Source organism: Condylostylus longicornis, unplaced genomic scaffold, assembly GCF_029603195.1.
Source record: "Condylostylus longicornis isolate FDR11 unplaced genomic scaffold, ASM2960319v2 ptg000004l, whole genome shotgun sequence".
Lineage (NCBI taxonomy): Eukaryota > Metazoa > Arthropoda > Insecta > Diptera > Dolichopodidae > Condylostylus > Condylostylus longicornis.
The window spans coordinates 3,420,343-3,447,159 of NW_026577973.1; the positions used below are offsets into that span (position 1 = coordinate 3,420,343).

The following is a 26,817-nucleotide window of genomic DNA, read 5'->3' on the forward strand; positions in this document are numbered from 1 at the left end:
ATAATTTTTATAATTTATATTTCTAAATACAATATATGTACATATATAATAATACAATTAATCATATAAATACATGTATATGCTTGTATATATTATCATCATTATATACTTTAAAAAAGAAAAAAAATAATTTAATACTTAATTCTTAAATTTTATTCCTAGATAAATTTCAAATAAAAATTTAAAAATAAACAAAAAAATAATGCAAAAAAAAAAATAATTTAAATATTACATCTTATGTATTCAGAATACAACAACAACGTATTATATATGTACGTACATACATATATATATTTTGTATATATGTATGTATATACACGTATATTATTTATATAAAATATTTTCTTTTTTCATTTAAAATTTAATTAAATTTTTCTTTTTGTTTCTTTTTTTTTTTGTTTTTAATTTCGATCGGGACATTTTGTTTGCTGAATTTTTAATTTGACATTTGGTGATTCATTTCCATTATCAATTTTTGGTAATATAGCTGTATGTACAATAATACCAGGTTGATCATCAGTTTGTGGATGTATTTCATGACTTTCGCCAGGTGTTAAATTAGCTAATGCGGCAATTAAATCATGATTAACCAATGGTTCATTTTCTTCTCGGGGTTCCCAACCGAATGGTGGGCTAGCTGGTGGTGATATTAGAAATTGTTTAACCAATGCCGGTGGCTGTAAATTTCGTTGTGCTACCGGTGTTACAGGTTGAGCAAAATAACATGTTATAACTGATTTATTATGAAATTCATATTGATGTAATTGTATACGTGCATTTGCAGCTGATATTGCATTATCATAATTAACACGTAAACGTCGAAAACTTTTTAACCACTGAAATGTACATTTTTCCGAAAATTTACGAAATAAATCTTCCATTTCATTTTTAAGTTTATCATTTGTAAAAACTTCTGAATGAATATTTGTAACTATTATTGATGTTGGTAAATCATCAAAATTATATGGATCAATATCATTATTTAATTCGTCATCAGAATCTAAATCTGTTGGTAATGTTGGATGTTGACTTGATAAACCATCTGATGCATTTATAAAAAGATTTTCATCTGGTGATATTTGTTCAGTACTATTTGGTCTATCATCATTTAATTGTTCTTCTTTTGGTGAAGACATTTTTTAAATTAAATAAGAAAAATATTGAACAGGAAACGAAATATGTATAACAAAATCTTCTATTTTTTATTCAATTAAAATAGTTTCTATGTTGATTTTTTAATAATTTTAAATTATTTTAGATTTATTTGGTAAATATATGAGATTCTTTTGATATTATCTTCAATATTAATTAGTCCTTATAATTTATTTGATATTGTGTTTCTGTTTTAAAATAAAATTTGCGCCCTTATATTTTTGAAATTTTTCTTGTACCAAAATTTATAAATATTTTGTAGTCTACGAAGTATTTCTTTTTTTACTATTATTATATAATTTAATTAATTATAAATTTATGGAATAAAACAATGAAATTTACATAAAATTCAATTAATTATACATAAATGAATTAATAAAATATTTTTTTTATGTGTGATTTTTTCATTGAATTAAAAAATCCGTTTTCGGTGCTTACTTAAATTTTTTCTTATATTTTATTTATATTTTTCTTTAATTCATTTGAGATTTTCATTTAAATATTTTTAAATAGATTTATTGTTTAATTTTATTTTGATTTTTTTTTGTCTACTTTGCTAAAAAAATTTTATAAATAAATATTAAAAAATGAAAAGAAAAGAAGAAAAAAAATGATTATTTTTAAAACATTGGAATGCTTCTTCTTCTATTTTATATTTATTTTTAATAGTATATCGTAAATATATTATCAAATTTAGAAATTATTATAATTTATATACCTACTTACTTAATTCCAATGTATATACTTACATAAATATAATACGTTTACATCTATATACAAATTAGTATTTTTTTGTTTTTAAAAGTGTCTTAAATACAAGAGGGTGTCATATCATTCAGAAAAAAGACTCAAATTATGTCTGAAATGAAAAAGAAAAGAAAAAAATAAATGTAAACAAGATTATAAAAATAAAAATACAATATACTTAATGGCATACATATTCATATACATAATTATAACTAAACTACATAATTACAATACATAATATTAAAAAATAAAATTGGGTCAAACCAATGGTATGTAAACTAGCACTTTTCATTAGCAAGTGAAAATACTGCTGTTAAAAACAATCTTTTACATTTTAAATTATTTATTAAATTATAAATTGTCTTATTTAGAATAAGACAAAATAAAAAATTGAAAAAGGCGTTACCATAATTGTCGAATTCAAGTGTTAATTGCATCAGTTAAGAAAAATAATTATATTTTTTGATGGCATGACATTTTCCTTTTACTTTGTAAAAGGAAAATGTCATGCCATCACTTTTTTAAGCTTATAGTTTCGGAAATGTAAGGTGCCGAAAATTCAAGTTCTATAAATTTCGAGAGGCAATAACTGGTGAGTGAATGCAGATGGAAAAAAATTTCTTTTAATAAAATAAACTATTGATTATCTAAATTCTGCTGAAATTTCAGAATCCTTGAAGGAAAACGGTGTTAAAAATTTGAAAAAAAAAGAAAAACCAATTTTAGATAACCGTTCATTTTAACGGCCATTTCGTCATTTCGTTGGTCAACTATACTATGTCTCAATAGAAAAAATCAGCCACAAATTTTCTGTCATTGCGGAGTTTGTAAAATGTTTGTAGTTTCTTTACAATAAATATAGTCAAAAAATGGCATCTTTATGATAATGCGAAGTTATAATTTTTAGAGGGAGGTCATACATAGTTAAAACCTTTCTTCTATGGAAATAAATTTCTATAAAAATCTATTTCATACAAAAATTTCAGCTTTCTGTCTTAGAAGTTTTGAAGAAGGATGTAGAAGTGCTGTAAAAAGACATGCAGACGGACGGAAAGACTGAATAAGCACTTTCATTCAATTTTTTTTTTTGGAAAAGTGCTAACGACTGAAAGAAAACATCATATTCTTAAATAATATTATTATACAACAATTTAATTTATTCATTACTCATATATAATACTGTAATATATCTGTATTTATAACTGTTTATATATAACGCACATATGTACATACATAATAAATATTATAGTGAATGTTATTGGCAAAAGTAAAGTCATACTATAGACTGGTTTTACACGATCAAAATATGATATTTTCAAAAATGAAAAAATCATTAAATACGATATGAAGAATAAAAGAGTAAAGTGACGGAAGAATAAAATAATTCACTTTCAGAAGTAACGTAATATATTAGTTAGTCGATTGTATGAGAAATCTGAGGCGGCATTAGGAATTTACACAGGAATTTACACAAGCAATTGACTGCATGAACGGGAGTGCACTTTCAGTAACACGAGAGATAAATTACATTCGAATATAAAAAAAAAAAACAAATTCATATTCGTATAGCATAAAGTGTCAAATATTGATAAATAATATTTGAAATGTCGAAAAAGAGGAAATGATTTCAAATACAGGAAATATTGAATATTCTTACCAATTATAAAGAGTTCTGTCTCTCAAACACAGTCTAGATGAAAATTTTGTAGAACTGTAAACAACAATTAAGTTTTAATTGAGAAATTTAAACAAAACTTAACCATCTTTGACACTTTTAATTTAAAAAAAATGCTTTGTTTTTTTTTTTTTTGATTTTATAAAAAGTAACAACATTTTCCATCGCTATTTTATATGTATGTATATTTGATTAATTCAAATTAAAAAAATAATATTAAAAATAAAAGAAAAATAAAAAAAATAAAAAAATAAAAGAAAACTTTTATAAAAATTAGCCATTGCTCTAATTTGGACATTTTTTTATGAAATTTTTTTAAATTATATTCCCGCTAAATTGTTTTCCGATACAATCGATTAAAGGACAAAAGAAAATATTTTTTTTTTTCTTTAGCTTATATCAAAAGTTTTAATGAACTATGAAAAAAAATCAAAAATTTAAAAATAGATTCGCGTGTAACAATTAACAAAATATTAAAAATATAGTTTTCAACAGAACATTAATTTTTTCATATAGACCATGTTGGCTTTGTTGGCAATATATCAACAAATTTGGTTATATTTGTTAGGAACATATGCATGTGTGTGTAATATATTATGTAAAATTGAATCAGTTTTGTAAAAGGTATAAAATAAGTTATTTATTATTGCTCCATTAAAGGCCCAAGTTTCGAATAAATTCATGGTTGAAATAATGAGCAAGTGCCATCATATTTATAAAAAAATCATATTTTCCATTAAATTCCATTAAATTTTTCTAAATCGTGTAAAAGCAGCTAAAAGTTAATAATGAATGATTTTTTTTATGAATACAAGTATATTATGTATTATATTTTAAATATCATGTATATATACGTACATTGTTGATAAAATTTTCAATAGGCCATCAATATAAAAAGCTTTCTGAATTTCCATACAAATGAATAATTATACATACATGTACATAGATACCTTAGTATATACTTACATACATACTTAAATTATAAAATTAAATAATAAAATATTATTTAATTTTAAAATCGTAAAGAGGCGTTGTTTTAATATCAGAATTATTTTTAGCTTGCAATTATTAAATATTAAACATCATCGATTCAAAACACATGCATATTTCCCAATGAACTCTCTGTAAAGTCTCTTATATTAAAAAGAATGTCCAACAATGATTTTGAACCTAAAAAATATTGAAACTATGTAAAGCAGCTCTAGTTGTTAAACCAACTTGTCAAACTAATACTTTGATGAAACTTCTTAAAGTATGACACATAGATATTATACAATATATCCTATAATGTATGCATATATGCATATATTCATTATTTTTTTCTGGATATTATGGAACACCCTGTGTCAGTATACATACAAATATAAAAATTTCAATTCAAATGGCTTGGCAAATTTGAAAAAATTAATGAATATAATATAACATAGTATAATATTATATTATATATGTATACACCTGTATATTATACATTTGCAGTGAAAGTATAACAATTGGATTTATGTCAACAGTTTTTAACATTACAGAGGAGAAGAACTAGTCTTTCGGTCTGTATACAAATTAAATACATTTATAATAAATAGTTGACGTCAATATTCAAAAATACAAAAATTAGTGGAAGTTTAAGAGTTCTGCCATATATTATACTTTCATATTGGAACATTTGAATATCCTCAAAAGAATAAAAATAATTTTAGAGTATACGAGTATTAATAAATAAGATATTCTTAACATGTTTTTATAATAATAAAAAGATGTATCGTATCGCTTGTTAATTAGATATTATATGTCATTTTGAAAAATTTTTACGAAGAACAATGATCCACAAACTGTGATCACAAATTATTTTTGTATTGTAAATTTTAGTAATCTTTGTTTTTCCCAGTATGTCAAATGCTAGCAATAGATTTTAGTCATAATATAAAATCCTATTGTACGTAAACACACATTGATGAAGATGATTGTAATTTGCAAAAAACGATTTATGTGATTAGCATAATTATCAAATCTTTTATATACAGGGAAACGATTATTACATACTGAGACAAAATTCTGAACACACTCGACTAAATTTATCGAACAAAAAAATAATGATATAAGAGTTCATAGCCGTAATTTTTTTTCAAATTTTCGTTGAAAGTTCGGAAAGTGCCTTATTGAAATTTTGTTTTGTAAAATTTATGGACACCTATTTAATACATGTATACATTTATACCTATTTAACGACTTCAAAGAATTTCACAACCCTAAAAAAATATATGAACAGAAATTTATCTTAAACATAAATATTGAATTCACGTTATGAAAAAATTTTCTATTTATAAGTTTTACCCACCATTTTAGAAATTTAAAAGAGACAACTAATTGTCGGTAGGGTCGATTATAAAATTCTTTATCAATTTAAAGTATGTGCATATTTTACAAATCTTTATTAAATGCATTTATTTTATTTATATACTTGAGTAGTTAAGCATTTTTTAAATCTGTTTTACATGATCGGCCATTTAATACGGAAGTGTTAAGAATACATTTATGTGTATAAGTAATAAAATATACTAAAATAAAATCAAAAATAAAAGAATATAGTCAATCTACAGATAAAAAAAAATCTGATGTGATCAGCACATAAACGACCGCAATGTACATTGTCTAGATTAGTAAAATTACTCCAAGAAATTATGAAAATGCGTTTTAAACTCTTTACAATTTTAAGGACACTAATAAGCTTTTAGTTAACATACGAGTACCTAGAAAAAATGTGAATTTGGCTCTTAGTGAAGTTCCAATTTGTGTCGACCGAATTATACGAAAATTTCGTCAGCAACTTCTGGTGAAAACCAGAACTTAAATATTAAATTTCAAGAAATTCCATCAATTCGTTTCGTTGATATGGTAAAAAATGTAAAATCGGCTCCAAGATCAGTTTTCTGACCTTCCCAAAAAATTTAGGGATTATTGTTTTAACATCTTGAATTTAAATAATAAATTTCAGTGAAATTGGTTGATTTTCTTCAAAATGGTCAAAAATGTAAAACAGGCCTATTAAAAAGTCCTGTTCCTGAGGCCTGATAGATCCCAAAATCAACCCGTAAAATAGTCGATATAAACTTACATAAAAAATTTCATCAAAATCGGTTCAACCGAACTTGAGATAGATGCGTGCACACATAGACCGACTGGTTGCCAAAAATAGTTTATTTACACTTCTCTACTATGGAGAAGTGCATTCCCACTGAAAACTGGATATGCAAAATTTGTTGCCATCACATAACCTACCTTACCTTATTGTATACACAATGCGGTCGGTAAAAAGTGGACAAATATTTTGTACAGAAAAAAAATAATTTCTACAAAATTATATTCAAAAAGAATTTTCAAATGTATAGGCTGATTTTCTTTCTCTGTTTGTTTTTTTGGATAATGGCCATTTTTGTTGTTATTTTAATGCATCATCATTAATATTAAATAACCTATAAAACTTGACCGCTGTTAAATGTATATATGTATGTATATACTTATATAAACATACCTCTATTTGAAATATTAATATTAAAAGAACTGTGGTAGGTAAGTAAATCATTAACTTTGGTTTTTATATAGATAAAATATTTGAATTTAGAGTGTACCATTAAAATGTTAATAATTACATTAATGTAATAACGAAAATAAAAAAATGTATGTACACTGTAAAAGAATGGATTGATATGAAGGGGTTGAAACTGAACCTATGCTCTTCAAAGATGGATTAAAAAATTAATGCCTTCAAATAGAAGATACAAACGAAAACGTTACAATACAAGGCAAAAATTCTAAAAAAGAAACTTTATGTAGCATAGAAAAACTGCAACTCTACCTTCTAAATTGGTTATAATCTATGTAAGATAGAAATGAAGGGTATTGCGGCCATATCCAAAAATTTGATTTTTTGATTGCAAGTATCGATTACATTGTCAGTCTGGGTAGTACATTTGTTTTTCTCAAAATCGTTCAAAATTGAATTGTTAGACTTACAACTTGTAAAATTTGTAGTTTTGTGGCAAGATTCCTGGATTGAAAGCAACAAAAATCAAAGATCAAAGTTGTACACCAAATAGTTTCAATAAGAGCCTAATATTATATTTTTATGTTTTCAAATAAAATTTTAATATTACTTATATTCAAAACAGATAAACGAGATAAAAAATATTTATGAAAATTTTGTACCTATTGATAAAATTCAACATGTATGGGTTCAGTTTTGCAAAATAACGTTTAAATTTTCATAGAACAACTTAAATGTAAAATTTAATTTGTTTTTTTGTCAAGAATTTTCTCCCTAATGCTATCATAAATGGATTGAAAATTATATTTTACTAGTGCAAAACTTTTCTATATCTATAGAATAGAACAAAATTTATCATTGCTATTATTAAAGTTTCTACTTTATTTTAGTAAATTAAATTTACAATATCAATTAATTTGTTTATTTTTTTTATTTCATGTACTACCAATTTAAACATAAGCTAACATTTATGATATTGTACATACTCGTATAATAACAAATTGTGAATATTTTAACCAAATTTCAAACCTCAACCATAACCGAAATAAAATTTCATTTTAACAATTTTGTTACAAAATTCATTCAAAATAAAGAAATATAAAGCAAAAAATATTGAGGCCAATTGAAAAAATTCTCGTATTCAAACTCAGTTATAAATATGTAATACGTCTAAATGTTGGAATGTAACGTATGTACATAACATACTCGTAAATGTGTGTATGTAGGAATGTAACTTAAATTTACACACATGTGTTCCAAAAATAAAAATTTGAAAAAATATGCTTATTAGTTTCACTTTATTCGTTCGACTGTGTGTCTGTTTACAAAACTTTTACTCCCTTTAAGACAAAAAAAACTGAAATTTTATTTCCGAAAAGCTGACTTTAGAAGAAATTTTTTTCCAATTGTTCAAAATAAAACTGCTTCTTTATAAACTATTGGTTTGCCTAACTTTTTCTTTTTTGTGGAATCTAAAATTCTTATAAATTTGTTTTTAATAAATTTTATTTGCCGCCTTGTTTTTTTATGTACAGAAAAAATGTGTTTTTCTAATAAAAAAAAATTAATTATTTGCGTAAAAAAAAATTTTACGCAATTTGAAAGATATTTTAACAATAAAAATTTTGTCAATTTCCTTTTCCTTGTAAAAGGTAAGAAAACAAAAGCTAACTTAAAACTTTATTATTTAAGCGCAGATAACCAGAAAATATTCATGAATGTTAATTTGAATTGCGCACAAATAAAAATAAAATTTTACTTTAAAAATGCTACAATTTACTGGTGGATATTAAAATGAAAGAATTAAGATTAAATTATTTAATTTTGTTTTATTTTTAAAAAGCATAGCCATGGTCAGTGACGAATCACAAATAATTTGAGCAAAAAGAAATTGGATAAAATTAATGTTCAAAACTTTTGACGAATTAGAAGAAATTTATACCCTCGTGGTATATAAAAATATTCAACAAATATTAAGACTCTAAAACAAGAGTCTACAGAAGTTTCTATAATCAAAACTAAATCTTGACTGCTATCCTCAGCTATCCAATTTCAACCATACAAAAAGTCCATCTAAATACAAATACTACGTCTCATATAATTCCATACATTGTGCAAGACGCATTCCTTATTACTAAATTGCAAAATACTTCGAAAAAATGGTAATTTCTTCGAATAATTTATGCTTATGTTGATTAAGAGGAAAGAATCACTGAAGGTTATTTACAATGATTTTGTACTTTTGAATGTTTAATATAAAACTAAAATTTTGCACACTTAATTGAAAAGATTTGCTTTTATTATTAAGCACTATATTAAACGAAATCTGTTTGATTAAAATCAATCAATAAACCTTTCGATTTTTAATTTATGTAAGTTTTAAATTGTATACATACATATTACGAGTATGTAGATAAGATTATTTGATTTTTAATATTATTTTGTATTGTTGATAAGCTAACTACTTGTCGAATCGAAAATCGAAAAATTAAGGTTTGTCGAATCGAAAAATCGTATTTTGAATAAATTATGTTTGTGGCAAAAGTTTCAGGTCGTTCAAGTCGTTCAATATCATTTGCTGCCATGTACCACGAAACGGAAAATATATAAAGCGAGAATGCTCAAATTAATGCTTCACAATAGATAGTATTCCATCTTAAATAATATTTCAAAGATTTTAATTAATACTGCAAATATTTTAATTAGTTGTAAAAGTTGATTGTTTCCTTTTAAATTATTTTCACTGTATACTCTTCAGTATGTTTACAAGAAAATATCAAAGTCATAAAAAAAAATCAATAAAATTAAATTGCAACATTTAAATGGCACAAAAAAAAAATCTTGTTTTAAGATAATTATTATCAAATATTTATAGAATATAAATAGTTTTAATAATAGAATAAAAGCGAAAATATTAAGTATTACACACATTTTATAAAATGTTAATGTTCTAATTTTGCCTTGAAAAAGAGATTACTTTTGAATTTACATTCACTCATACATATATACATACATACATAATATGTATACATATTATCAGTGTTGCGACATGAAATAATAATTTGTATTTTTTTCTTTTAGAATATAAAATTCGAAATAAAAAAAGTATCAAATCTTTTAACACTTATTCGTTCTAAGTAGCACAATATATTTTAATTTGATTAAAAAAATGTGAAGAAAAAGTTAAATAAGAGTGTAAGAGTATTAGTATAAGAGATTTTCGTTTAAAAAATCAATATCTATTTCATTGTTAACGAATAGAACTTTTCATTTAACAATAACTTTCTATTTCTATATATTACTTTAAATAAAGTTTTAATTTAATTTGTACCAGAAAATTTAGTTCTAGCAAATGGCGAAGATACAAAGCTCTTATTGAAACGAAGTGCAATAGTAAACACAACGATAAAACTGATTAGTGGTTATCTTGCGTACTAAATATAAAATATCTAATATGTATATGTTCATATGTATTTAAAAGTATTGTCCTTTTTCAAAATTTTCATAAATTTTGTTCAAATTATAGAGAAGAGTTTCAAGAGTTTTATAGGTAAAATTTCCAAACGAAAATGAAATTTCAACTTTCAAAACCAATGCCTATTTTAATTATTTGCGATGATACAATCAAATCACTTTTGTAAAAAAGCACTCAACAAATGTAAAATTTTATTGTTGAAACCTGAGTTCACAAGTTAAAGTATTAGAGCATTGAAGTAGGTCCGATTGAAAACGTAAGTTATGTTAATAACATCTTACAAGACGTATTATCATGAAAAATATTATTTTGATACCATATTAATTGTTAAAGTGATAACACTGTTTAAGCTACGAAAACTACAAATGAAAATATTAAATCAAAATACTGAATGAAATTCACCCTCGGTGCACATCCATAAATAAATACATGATTTAACGTTTGTACTTAAGGGTAAGTATAATTGTGATAAGCTTACAAATTTCGAATTGTTCTACCATCTCTCGTGAAAAATTTATTTTGATTTTAGCAAATTATCATAAAGTATCAGGTTGTAGACCTTTTTATTTCAATAAGATTATTTGTCTACTATTAAGAGAGTATGTAAAAAAATAATATATGTATATGTATGTATTTATAATTATAAATGTACGTAAATATGTATTTGATTACTGAAATAATTTCTTGGCAAAAACCTAATTTACTTAGCTATAATATGATGAAAATATTATATATGTATGCATAATAAAATTATGGCACCTATTGTTGAAAGTCAGAAACTAAAGTTTAAAAAGAAGCATTTAATAGGAATTGCGTGTCAACATCAATTTAAATTATTTTTCTCATTTAAAATTACTATAATCGAAGATTTGTAATCCGTAGCGTTTAAGTATAGCAAGCAGATGTCGGATACAGAAAAAAAATTACATATTCTTAAACCAAAATATTAAAAGTAAATACTTAATTATGATTATAAAAAGCCGTCTAAAGGGGAAGACACAAAATTTTTTTGACTAAGGATTTTTTTATGAAAAGTTTTATAATTGACTAAAATTTTTATTATATAAAGTTTTGTTGAAAAATTATCAGCATTTTAGAGAAATATCCAAAAGATAAGATAATAATGCATGCAATATTTATATTGGAAACAAGCAACGTTACCAAAGACTGAATTAGTAGTTTTTGGTAATGAATTCCAGTAAATTTAAGTTCTAAAAATTTCAAAATACATATGTAATTTAGCAATGACATGGTGACATATTGTAGTAGTTTTCATGAATAATGTCATACAAGTAAGAAAAAATAGTGTTATTGTGGAATTAAAAATAAATCGGATGTGGTCAGCACATTACCGACCGCAAGATATATTGCTTATTAGATATGACAAAAATTTTAAATCGATCCCTTGTTCAGTTTCCGAGTCCTGATATTCTCAAAAAAAAATTTATGAGTTCTATTTTTTTAACACCCTGAATTATAATGTTAAATTTCAAGGAAATTAGTTGAAGTTCAAAAGTTAGGTCATTTCTTGAACTGTGATGAGACTGGTTCGTAAAAAATTCAATTCTCGAGACCCCATTTATTTAAAAAGTTGATCATCAAAACCGATTCAGCCAAACTTGACAAGCACGCGTTTCTTGCACGCGTACACCGGCAGTCCAAAGTCTTGTTAAAAATAATTTATTTACGCTTCCCTATCATGGAGAGATTATCATGAAAAGGTGGCCTTCCGCCGAAAACTCGATATGCAAAATATGATGCCATCAGATCACCTCACTTTTGGTATGCAGTGAGGTCAGTAAAAAAAATAATATTTTTCTGAACCAACTGTACTATATTGTCAAAGATTCTCTCTTTTGAATAAAAACAAAAATATTTTTTAAAATAAATTTCTTTCCGTTGATCTGTTTATTTAAGAACATTTCTTTCTTTTGTTTTTATGCTTTGCACAACTTATTTCAGATGTATCTCATCTATATAATAATAATGTTTGTACTTCTAAATACATATATACAAAGGTATTTTCATAATGCAGATACATACAAATTTGCTTCAATATTATACGTATGTATGTATACAAAATGTTTGTATCTACATACATACGAGTATTAATATTTTATAAGATAATTCATTGGTTGTTTTTATTTTCTTTAACATTTTGTATGGTTTGTTTTTGTTTAAAATTTCAAGGTTATTTTTAGCATAAAAAATTTCGAATTATTTTCTACTTTCCTTTTTTTGTTCCGTTAGAGTCAAAATCTAGCGGAAAAATAAAATATGAATGTCTTATTGTATATTGATTTACATACATTTCATGTACATACCTAGACATAGCAAAAATCTTCGTATGCATTCTTAAAGAAATTTGTTAAATATTGTTATAATTTCAAATTTAAAGTGAATTCAAAATAATATTTAATTTATAGCACAACAACAATAACGTTTAGTACTATATTTTTTGTTTCGGAACAGTAAGTAAACCGTGGGTTAAGCGTTGAAACAATTTAATAATACATATGTATGTAGTTGTTGCATTAGATGGAAACACATGCCTAGATTTTTTCTAGCTCCTATGCCATCAATTGTTGTACTATTTTTCCAACAATTTATCTCCCACTCTTAAGCAGTTTCTATCGCTTATTTGCTCCGGTCTCCGTTGCAATTTGTGAATGAATACATAGTATGTACAAAAACGATAATATTGGTATAAAATGTTACACTGCAATCAATATTATAATAAAAAAAACTGCAAAAATGATCAAAGCAAATCCGATGCAAAAATGATTAAAAAGACCAAATCAGACCGAAATACTCAAGTCATCGAAAATTTTTGGAAAAAACTTTACGATGACATGTGTATCAACAAACGTCAATTTGAATTTGCGTTATTATATTAGATTTGATTACTTTGAAATTAAAAAGAGAAATGTTTACTGCATTTTTTTTTAAATTTTGAGAAAATATCAAATGAATTGTCAAGGTATATAAAAAAATATGTACATATGTATATAAAAGCAAATATTAAAATTATGCACTAGGATTTAGATCGGTTATATTTAAGTCGAGAAAAAAATATCGGCGCGCATTTCTTTTACATACATATGTATAAGTATAAAACAAAAAAAATATTTGTTACATATTTGAACAGATGCTCTGGTTCTCTGATGTTAGACTAATTTATACTGTTTCATATTTAAGACCATTATACAAAACGGAGACAATTTTCAGATTGAAAGACATAAATTTCGGCATATTTGAAAAATAAATTCAAATTTGAATATCAGCTATATAGATTTTTTGTTAAATATTTTTTTCATACATAATATTTTAGTGACAGTATTATATAAATACATACATACTTTATTTTCTTTAAACCTCTTATTAGCACAAAGACAAAATAAACATTTTTTTCCAATTCACAGAATAAAACTATGAGCTGATACTAAAAAAAATATTTAGAACATTTGTTCAAATAAAATACCGAATGCCAAGCTCTATAGCTTAATATTCTTTTGGTAATAAAGTAGATAAGTAGAAATTCGCAAAAACTTTCCTGGGGTAATTTTAATCATATTTTATGATGTCACAAAAAATTTTTACAATGCCTTATAATTTTAGTGATGAGAATTCATAAAAGGATAAAAATAATTTTTCAATTATAAAATTTTGTGTCTCAAGGAGATCTGCTAATATTACCCCCTTTTTAGGTGATGTCGTTGCGATATACTTTTAATAAGCCAGCAACTTTAAATTTCATTCAAAAAATTTCATTTAAAAAAATTTGTTTATGTGTATAAAAATTTCAAAATTTGTTTACATAAATCCCTTTAACACAATTTAACCCTTAAATGTGTATTTTTAATCTTGGGTTTTCTTTCTGAACATGATATCTACATTTTTTGACAAAAAAAGTTGTGAATGCAGTATTACTTAAAATTTTAGGCGTTTTGTATAATGCAAGAAAAAAATTATTTTTTCAGTAGTTTAAAAAACTAACTAACCCATTAATATTTGTTTGTTCATTCTAGTTCCTCACCTAGAGACGGAATCAGTGAAAGCAGATGTTCACAAACTGTATGGAACTCATATATTATATCATAATTTTTTATTTAGTTTAATTTCGATTTGAAAAAAAAATATTTTTTGGACAACTTTTAGTCAATTTTAGTGTAAATTTCATTTTTGTGCAAAAATCTAGTAAGCACGTTATGTATTAAGTGTATTATGTTCATACGTATGTATGTTTTGATATCTGCAAAATGAAGTTTAGAACTTTGAAATTATTAATTTTTAAGCTTTAAAAATATGCGTTCACAGTTTTTGGAAAATATTTGACATACATGAAGTACATATTTTTTCATCAAATTATGTACGTCAAATTCATTGTTCATTATTCTGTTGACAAAGAATTTGAAGAATAAATAATCCCGAATTTATTTACAAGCAAGTGTAAGCAAAAATCATGCTTAATTTCATTATTTTTTCAGTAACAACATTTATTAACCTAAACGTCCTAAATCAATAATATTAATGAAATTTTAAACATCTTATGTATATAAATATATTATATAAATATAGTATGTATGTATATAAGAATGTCCACTCAAAATTGATTTAAATATACAATAATTTGAAAAAACTCACCATTAAAAAATTCTCTCAAGTAGGTATTTGAGAAATGTTTTGTTGAAAATAGTATATATATATATATATATATATATATATAGTAGTTAGTGTTTTGTAGTATGTTGCAAGCAAGCGGTGTTTCCCCTAAATATTATACAAAAGAAGGAGAGAGAAAAAAAATTTATCAACACATTTTGTTATTATTTCAATAAATAAAAATTTTTAATATTATGTATGTATAAATCATAAGTAGTATGTCACTTGTATAAATTCATTTATCACACGTCATTTGGGAATTGTGATACAGATATTTATATTATGAGTATTACAGAGAAAACTATGTGAGTCTGTATATAAAACTACAAAACAGCTTCGTTAAGCTTTGTCAGTAACTGAAAACATCAAAAGTAGCAAACTAAAAATACGCATAAATCAAAAATTTAAAAATTATTCATCTTTCAAAACTAATGCAATGGCAACTTCAATTCTGAACATTTTTATATCCCATAGCCAAATCCTATTTAAGACATTTTTATTTTGCAAAATGTACGTATATATACTCTAGCAGTCTAGTACAATACAAAACAAAACTACAAAAATAGTAAATTCTGAAAACAGAGAAATCCTGTCAGCGAATTCCTGGGTTAGCGAAATCCTGCCTTGTCGACTTTACATGTAAAACCGTTGAATGGTTATCACACATAGGAAAATTATAATTATCTTAAATTAGTGTAAAAATTTGCTTTCTGTGGAATATTCACAGGTATAACAAACTACATTTAACAAGTATTTGCCGAAATGTTGCAAATACACCAAGGCCAAATATAATTAAAATCTATGCAACGCACGTTTAATTTGTTACATAATAATTAATAAAAGTTAGAAATTATAGGTATTATATATGTATTTATTGTCTTTAAATTTAAATTAAATACTATGATTTTATTTATGAAACATCTAATAAAACTAAAATATAAAATAATTTTCTATTTAAAAAGTAAAATATTAATTACAAACGATAAAAAAAAAATTAAGTTTTCATTGTTAAGTTTGTTTTTATATTACAAAATATAATTTTATAATAAATATAATTATTTAATAAAGTAATACACTCATGTTGTTATCAATTTAAGTAGTTAAAGAGCTACTAATGTAAGCAGTTGAAATTTTCAGCGCATGTGAACTTTATCATAATGTACGAACAGTTCAGAATGAGAGCAGCTGATTCAATTTATAAAACGTGAATAATAAATAATAAAAACAACAAAAAATATATTAAAGAAAGAATTATTATTTATCTGCACACATATGCGATACCAAATGAAAAAAGTATTTAAAAAAAATGATGTTGTAAATGAGAAAAGCATCTGCAGCAAATATAAAAATAATGTATGTATTTTTTATGAACATTTGTATATACCTACCTATTTGTTAACAATATTATTACAATGGATACAGAATATATCTTCAAATACCAGTTTTATTATTTAAAGAATATTATGTACACACACATATTTAATGTACAAAAAAATGTACCTACTGCATAATACACTGCAGATCATAATTAAACTATTAATATTAGATTTTATATACATTTATTCATAAGCTGAGCTCGTGTTAAAACTCTCGGGGAGTGAGTCATTAGAGTTTTTTGACCAATTGATGTTAAGGTGGGCTCGGATGTCTAAAGATAGTTGTGCAGGGTTAGTTCTATATGAGTTGTGAAGAAAAGTCAGACATTGATTACTATGTAATAAAGGAATACTGACATATTTAAAAAAATACATATAATATATTATAAATATAAATATATTACAATACATTATTATTAAAACCTTCACTATATTAATATATTTGTTATTAAACACTTTGTCTCGTGTCGAACATTTTGTAAATTTCAAAAACTATAGCAATATTCTTCTGATTTTCTTTGCAGTTACATAAAAATAATTGGGCTGTTGCATTGTTTTCCGTAAATTTTTGTGTTTGCAACAGATTATGAAATCAAGATTGACGCGTCAAAAAGGTTACGAAAAGTTATTTTTGACGAACGTCAAATTGTTGGCAACCATAAAAAGTACCTAACTTGAATATGTAATACTATTTTTTATAGCATGTTAAACAATTGAATATATAAATTTAAAAATTTTCTTAACAATGACTTAGCATGTAAGTATATATGTATAAATACCCAATTTTTCTCAATGGAAAAAAATTTAAAATTCGATATGAAAATTATATTCAAAACAAAATATTTTCAATATAAATAATTGTATATGTATGTACGTATGAATGTGTAAAAACAGCGTTTTTAGTTGAATTAATAAACATTTATCTAAATTGTAAACATGACGTGTGTGTACAATCAGAAGTGATTATTATTTTTTATATAAAAAGAATTATAAAATAAATTTAATAAAAAACACTTACCACACTAAAATTTGATTGAGAATTTAAATGTCCATCTCTTTTTATATCTTTTTTTCATTCGTTCCTATTTTTATTCCAATTCAATGGTTGGCAATATTATTACGGTCTACGTTATAATGCTTTCTCTCCTGTCTAAATTAAAAATATAACATTTGTTTATAAAAAATACTTTATACACGTATAAAATATATTTTGTACTGTTTATGTGTCTAAATATACATTTAAAAAAAAATAAGATTTTATATCAGAATATGTATATACATACACATATATTCGTACAAAGAAACACATGTGTACATAAGTATATACATACATATATCAGATATCTAATAAATGAAAATAATACATAAATACATATATCACAATATGATCACATGTGTATATTTTTGAAACTGCATATAGTTTTTAGCCCTGCATATAGTATATACATACATACATATGTATGTGTATATATGCAAGCAAAAAATATATTTTGTATGGCAGCGTTTTATTTATACCTAGTTGAACAAATTAAGCATTTACTATTAAACTAAATTAATAAAAGAATAATAATAGAACACAACATTAAATATATAGGTAACATGTCTTGTTATGTCTTAACACTTAGGAACTGTAAGCAGTCTCCCGGTAAAAATTTTAAAAATTGTTATTATTCTTTTTCGGGCATTAAATATTTTTGCTTTTCCTAATAGTTTAAGGGTAGTATGTTCACTATTAGATTTTCAAGTGATAGGATATATATTACGGTTCCCTGACATCTCATCATACGAGACATTTCATCATTGTAACATTTCATCATTATAGCAATTCATCATTGCACATTTCAACTTTATAGCAATTCATCATTATTCTATTTCATCATCATAACATTTCATCATTGCATAAAGTGCATTTTGCAAACATAAGTACATGTAGGTGTAATTAAGTAATTAACATACTGAGCAATTTTGGCAACATGTTGAAGCAGTTTGCAGTTTTGTTGCACAGTGCAACTAATGGAACAAAATCTTAAGAGGATTAGGATGTAAAGTAAATTTGTACAGGTAATTAAATTAAAGGACATATTGGTTTCACCAATTTTGGTTATTTATCCTTTTTGCCACGTAAACTTACCAATGTGCCATAGTGACCAAAGCATTTAAATTAACTTTTACTTTTAAATTAAAAAAGAATTGTCTAGATTAATTATACTATAGCTTATTATTATATAAATTTAGCTTTAATATCACTTTACCTGAAAGAGCTCTATAAGAGATGTTGTAAGTTCAATAGTCAGCTAAGAATGAGGGCACTGCTGCTGTGCACCGAGGGTATATCAAATCATAATCTGATAAGAAATTTCTTTGAAAGGCCAGTTTATTTATGATATTAAAATCACAGGCATCTTAGTGATGAAATGTTATGGTGATGATATACAATAATGATGAATTGCTATAATGTTGAAATGTGCAATGATGAATTGCTATAATGATGAAATGTTACAATGATGAAATGTTACAATGATGAAATGTCTCGTATGATGAGGTGTCTGGTCACCATATATTACAAGGAAAAGTATTCAAAGGTGAGTTAAAAGTAAAAAGTTAATTGTCACACGGACAAGTTAACCGTTCTTTAGCTAATTATAATGTAACATTAAGCAACATACTTAATATCATTATTCCAGACCTTAATTTTTTGAACAATTTCAATAATTAAAATTTATTTTTTTACAGTAATAAAAGTATTTTTTGATTTTTATCTTTAAGTTTTAAAGTTTTTCTAGACATTGCTTGATTATTAATTATTATTAAAATATTTGATTATATACATTATTACACAAACAAATATTTCATTTATATTTTATAAAATTAAATTTATATAATATATTTAAATTAAATCATATATTTATATGATATATATATGATTCAGGTATATACATATATTCATAATCTTATTTTATTATTAGAATAGCATACAGAAGAATTAATGAAAAATGGAGAAATGTGCTAAAATAAACAAATTTGTATGTGTACAAGTTTTCCTATAGTAGCAAAAATATGCACCTTTACCGTAATAATTGCAGATCGGAATTATTATTATTTAATTTATTAACATCGTATTAATGTTTGATAATTACATATAATACTACCTAAAATTTTTCTTCTATAAACTTAATATATGTTTCCACTTGCTTTTGGATGTATATAAATACATATAAAATGCGTATAAATAAATAGTACGAAGAAAAAGTAATATACATATGTATATAAATATCTTTATCTATACTATAAATACTTTCTTGCTTCCTTAGGTGAGACTTAATTAATTTACTTATTTGTAAAAATTAAATATTAATTATCCGATAGGCAGCTGTATGCCCTTTCAATTTATTTGTATAGTACATAAGAAATGTTTACAAATTGCATACACATAAAAAGTTAGATAAATATAATATTATGTTTTTCTTGAAGCAGATAATATATTATCTAATATGATTTTATAGTTTGTATACACAGATTGTGTATTTAGATGTACATGCTATATACTCGTACTATATAACTGTTACTATTTTTGAATTCATAAACGTCAAATACACCTATCATACACCTATCCATCTATCAAGTTTCTATTTTATATAAATATATATGTATGTGTGCAATTGTACTAATTAAAGCATTAAGAACATTCCGTTTTGCTCGTCTTATACAATATTGCTTAATATGAATTGACAAAATATATAATTCTTGGTGACAGAGTTGAAATTTTTACTTGAAAGAAATTGAGTGAGACTAGAATTTTCAGTATAATTACTGAAAAAAAAAAAAACTAGTCGAAATTTTTCAAGCAGCAAAAATCAATTACAAGTAAATATTACAATTTTAAATAGAAATTAAAAATGTTTCGTAATTAAAAGAAATTCATCTAGGGAAAAACGAACTCGTTTATGTCACCTTATATACATAAATATACCCCCAATGATATCAGATTACTTAAAAATGACTGCTCTCATCAATATTATCGCTCCGTTTGTTCCCGGTTTGTTATATCGCAAAATGTATTCGTATTGTCAAGCATTCTGTTCATTCTGTTTGGTAGATAAAAAATTATACCGAATGTATGTATATTTCGGCCTATCGTATACCAAATCAAATATTTTGAAAGTAGAACGTTTCTTTTGAAGGAAGGTTTTATTGGAAATAATTTACGTTGCTTTTTTTAAAAATATAACCAAAACGTTAATCGTAGAACAAGTGTACTTTCAAGTATATAGAATTCGTCTGATAATAAAAACATACTTACATATGTAACATACATACATACATATTTTTACTATTGCTTTTGTTTTACAATTTGCATACATACATACATACATATTTTTATTTTGCTTTTACTGAATTTGGTTTTCGATTTCCCTAAACAAGGAAATTCTGTTATTAATAAAATTGATGTACTTATGCATTTGCACACGTAACATTATATCCATACATACTTAAATATCTATTAATTTATATATTTTTGCACAGCAAACATTACGATAATGTTGAAATCTATGTTATATATATGTTACATTCAATAAATTCAATATACATACATATGTATACCTGAAGAATGAAGATACACATTGTATCACTTACATACATACATATGTACCTATAAGTCTGAATATTTAATAAATATATGTATGTATATACATAATAATGTTGGACTAAGAAAAGCGAAAACACTTTTTTTAATAAATAAAGAGGAAAAGAGTAATTCGTAACAGAATTAAATAAGTATGTATGTAAAATTATATAATGTGAAAAATTATATTAAATACATAGCGTAAGTATGCATAATCATTATGTACCTTTGCTAATTCACATATGTACGTATGTTTAATATAATTTCATATTACTAAGTACCTATCTTATATAAGTATGATTTTAGACGCTGTATGTAATATTCAGGTATGTATGTCTATGCCCAAAGATAAACATACATAGGGTGGACACCTCAGTAGTCAATCAAATAAGAATCTTTCTGCTTGTTTCAAATACATAATATGTACATAACAAGTACATAGATTTCACTCAAATTTCAATCAGCTTTGAATAACAGTGCTTTAATTTATAATAAAAGATACAGTTTAAATAATTTAAATACATAGATGTATGTACATATGTATGTATGTATGTAGATGTTTTCCTTAATTTTTTTATTACTTTTTATCCTTTATTCAGATAAGTACTTAAAATTTGAATAAAAGATTAACCAAAAAATGAAAAATGCACTCAAAACCATACCATAATGGTCGAGTTAGGGGAAATTCGAATTTTTTACAAAGCTAGTAATACTTATAAAAACTAATATACATTGGTATTGAATATGTGTATGTACATTGAACTGTATGCTTCACTTAACATTTTTACTTGAACTAAATGCTTTCTTAGCTGCCGTTCAGCACAAATCCAGCACTACAATGAAATATCGTAATATGTCAATACTTATTTATCCAATAAAATTGTGAAATTTTTGGACTTCAAATGATAAACTGACTACTAATTGAGTAGCAGCCAACATAATGCACCTACCCTATTTAAAAGTTTGCATGCATACTTAACGTATGTATGTATATGTATGTTGTTTAAAGTATTAAGCGTATTAAGAAAACTTTGGTTTGGACAAATCATAGAAAAAGGTCAAAGAAAGCACAATAAATTGTATTGCTAGCCAGCAATAAATTTGGATACAATTAAACAATTTTTATAGCCATAACAAACTTAACTGTTTATATCGAAATTTTATAAATAACATAACGAATATAAATAACATGCATTTTATCTGTGTAGTACATAAAATGTGTTAGCAAATTGTAGTATTGTTGGTGTGTATATACATTGTGTACGTATTTATGTATAAATTATGTATTTATATTTGCTTACCGTATTTTGTTAACTGGTTTTTAATGTCTCTTCTTTGTTTTCTTTTGAGGTTGTTCAAACGAAAACAGATAAAAAAGACACAATTTACATGCATAGATAAAGTGTGTATGTGCACTATATTTTTAGATATTATGTATTTATAAGTATGGACAGATTTTATATTTTATTCATATTAATGTAGTATATCTTTATATTACGCTTTATATATAGTACATACGGGTACACATGTAATTAAAATCATACTTTCTATAGTTTTTATAGTAGCAACTAAAGCTAGAAATTGCTATTGACTACAAAAACAATTTTGAATAATAAATTTTATAATGATTGTAAACGATTATAAAAATAGTGACAAACTATATTATCAATTAGATAACAAATTTTTAATAAATAATTAAAAAATTAAAAATATCCGACATTTTTCATATAAAAATATTGAGACATCTATTTATACCCGCATGAATGTGTGATCGAAGGATATTATAAATTGACAACCCTGCATGTAACGCTAAAAAATAGATGTATGAGCTATAGACGTAAAAATATGTGTATTTTTGATGAGTGTCGAATTCTGTGTCGATTTAGCAAAGTATGTTTCTATGTCCGTCCTTCGTCCATTCAGCGATAACTCAAATTATTCAGTGAAGTTCATCAAATTTTCACAAATGATTTATACAATATAATTTCAGAAGTCATATTTCAAATGGATTTGGTCGAGGTAGTGGTTCGGGTAGCTGCCACACCACTTCCAAAGTTATTTGACTATAAATCAGAAGATAAACTATTAAAACTTTACACAAGCATATATGTATAGCTTTAAGGCTATTCTTATGTTGCGGTAGCTGACATAAAATTCCAATAGTTATTCGGCCAAATATTGTGAAAACAATTTAATAATAGTAAAATGACCATTATGTTCGTCAAAAGAGTTCCTAGCATTATCTTATTTTGGTTCAAATCTAGTAATTTTTAAACATTTAAAGTCAACTGTCAACTCTACCTATTCTAATTTTATTTAAAACTTTCATTTATATACAACGATGTTTCATTATTAAATCCGAATCTGTATGAGTAAATTAAGACTTGGGTTTAGTAATTAGAATGTTTAGTTTAATTTAAGCCATTTAAATACTTAACCACCAAATATGTACATATGTGTATGTGTAAAGTAAAATCTTTCAACTTTTTCGAAGAATCTCGAAAAATGCTATTCAGTTCAGCAAAAATTAATACTCTTAAACGTAATTTTTTTTCAAACCATCAAAATTTTATCCAACATTTTACAAAAATTTTCACTTCAAAATGGTTGCATTATTTCATAATTCAGCTTGTAACTTATATTTACTGAATTCTTTACTGATGCCGTACTACAGCAATTTTGAAGTGAGAGGAGTTTGTAAGTGGAAAAATTAGTTTTAAGTTAATAGGTATATGAGGTAAAAGGATAGCCCGCAATTAAAATATACACATACATACGTATGCACATGAATTATTAAGTATATGTACTTATACGATATGCGAATACTGTTTAACTCAGATAAAACTAAAGATGCGTTAATTAAAATTTTTTTTAGGATAAAATAAGCAATATTGCAATAACAATGCATCGTGAAAGTTTAAGTTTTTTTTCTACAATACGGAATACAGACATTGTTATGAAAATGTATACGTATAGTCAAAAACAAAGTTTTACAACTTGTCAGCTTGTAAACACCACATGCAGGTATCTAATTAAATTTTGATAGAAAAAAATGTCAGTTTTCTTTTTGGAATTTTGTTTTTTTGCAAAATTGGTGGGTACTTACTCATATGTATATGTTCTTTGTAATTGTTTTATGAATATTCCGAAAATCGATAACCGCATCGATATACAATTCAGCAATATTGACATTTATAAACTTAATTCTGCATTAATAAAGAATAATTACCTTTCCGATCTTAGGTTTATGCTACCTTCATTTAAGAAAAGCAATTTCGTGAAAAACTAAAAAGATGGCTTGAATACATTTTTTAACTTTTAAAACGTACAATGTTATTTAATAAATTCTGTTAATTTGGTACACCTTACCTAAATATTACTTAAATATGCTTAACCTAAAATTCAAATAGAATGAATTGTGTTTCCAACTTTAAATTTTATAATAACGTAAATTAAACAAAATATTTTATAGTTGAATATGAATGTCAGTACCTATCTGGATACCTACTTAACCTATCTGGAGAATCTGGATCTGGATACCTATTGTATAAGTGTAAATTATAAATATAGCAGTAATGGGATAAGTATGTATGTATGTACATATTAACATATTTAGGAAACAAACAACCTACATATTTGATATAAACTTTATGCTACATATATAAGTGTATAGGAGTTTATATAAATTTAAAAAGTTTATGTTGGCAGGTATACTTAGGTAGGTCTTAAATTGCAAACCACTGAGTGTAAATTCTATACATACTCAATTTTTATTTGTTTTTATATATGGATGTATGTATATATATATGTAAATCGTTAGAATTCAATAAAATAACTTTTACTTTAACTTTATTTAATTTTAAATGATCTCATAATTCATATTTTATTTGATTTTTTTGGAAACCGAAAATTGTGGATTTCTCATCATCAAACCCTTTTTTAATAAAATTTTGTGTTTTTTATTTTAATATACAGGTTTTTAATAAATATTATTGGCATACAAACCCAAACCCTACCTACATACATACATACATTATATTATACACTTTAAAACCAAGTAGGTACCCAAGTGTTTAATACTTTACGTAAATTTCTCTAAAACAAATAGTATCGTAATAATTTTTGTTCTGATCTTTTTTCCTTTTCAAACATTAAAGCATTATGGTTAGAAGTTGAAAATTTTAAGCTGTTGTATAATCAAAAAATATATTAATGTTGTCGGTCAGCTGATCGTTTTATTCCTTTTAGTTTAGGATAACATTATTCATAAATAATTTTAAAAAACAATTAAGTACCTATGTATGTATAGTATGTAAGTACATTATGTACATATTTTTCATTATATCCAATTCTTTTTTTCTATTTCATAATGTCGGGTCAAGCTAGCCTCTCCAACTTATATTTTTCAATGAGCAAAAAGCAAAAAAAAAATATCGCGCAATAAAGTTTCCATTAAAATATCAAATTATAATTAATTCTTAATATTGTATAATATATAATTAAAATTTTATTACTTTTAGAAAATTTAACTACCTCAAACAAAATGCTAGTAACTCCACAATGTATGTTTTTTTTTCCGGTTGCAAAAGATTTTTATTTAAGTAATAATTTTGTAAATAAGATACACAAAATTTAATAACAATTCTTAACTTGAAATCTTCCCATTTTTTCGAGCTACAAAATATCGATTTTTATTGAAATACATTTTTAATTCCTAATTTTGATATATAAAATTTATTTTAATTTATTTTGTTCGAATATTTGACACTAATCACTAATTTTTTTTCTATTTTTTTTTTATTCTCGTCATTTACTCATGTCACAGTTCACAGTAATACACACTGATACACATATTTTTGATTGGATACATAACATATGTAGTTATGTACTAACACCTCTTCATGAATTCAAGTATTTTTTGGTTTTTTATACATCTCTCTACTCTACTACATTACATCTGTATTCTTTACTACATTTACTTGTAATATTTTAAAATGTATGAAAAATTTACAATGCACTAGTGTTCTCTTCTTGTTCTGTTTAGAGAATGTTAACGTTTTCTTCAATTTTGCCTAATATGTATGGACTTGTAATACCAAATTTTTTTTTTTAAATTTCCAATAATTTAAGTGAATAAATATTTTAATATGTTATATTTCTTAATATTTTCATGAAATAAGAACACATATTCAAAAATTTTCAAAAAGTTTAATTATGAGCATTAAACAAACTCATAATGCCAATGCACAGGGCAAATTTTTCACATTTACCGCATTTATATGGTAAAAACAAGCGAATTTTAAGCCTATTTTAATAAACGTTAATATGAAGCAGGCTTTGCTCAACGTAATCAAAAAATTATATGAAGCAGGTTTCACTCAAGGTAGTCAAAAAATTTTGACGAAAAGCTTAAAAATGACAGATAATAATTTTTGATCATAAACAAGATTTATGTTCGTTGTCATAAATCGATGTTGTATTTTTATTTTTACATTTATTAGTAGGTATATATTATCTTTCAAGCTGACATATTAAAAATGTAGCTTGAGTTTCGAACTGATATGAAGT

General features: G+C 24.5%; 1 protein-coding gene across 3 annotated transcripts in view; it reads right to left on the reverse strand.

Annotated features, from left to right (window-relative positions):
- The window catches only part of LOC129607981 (protein sarah), a 27,530-nt gene continuing 713 nt past the window's right edge, over positions 1 to 26,817 (reverse strand). Inside the window, exons 1-4 of one of the 3 annotated variants that reach the window (XM_055519268.1) lie at positions 25,783 to 26,197; positions 17,644 to 17,775; positions 1,902 to 2,011; positions 1 to 1,708 (exon numbers count right to left, since the gene is read on the reverse strand). In XM_055519268.1, the coding sequence (XP_055375243.1) occupies positions 402 to 1,136 (735 nt within the window). In that variant the 5' untranslated portion in view covers positions 1,137 to 1,708; positions 1,902 to 2,011; positions 17,644 to 17,775; positions 25,783 to 26,197 and the 3' untranslated portion in view covers positions 1 to 401. Of the gene's footprint in view, positions 1,709 to 1,901; positions 2,012 to 15,316; positions 15,358 to 17,643; positions 17,776 to 25,782; positions 26,200 to 26,817 lie in introns of those variants that run through there. The other 2 variants (XM_055519277.1, XR_008696861.1) reach the window with 2 other exon arrangements.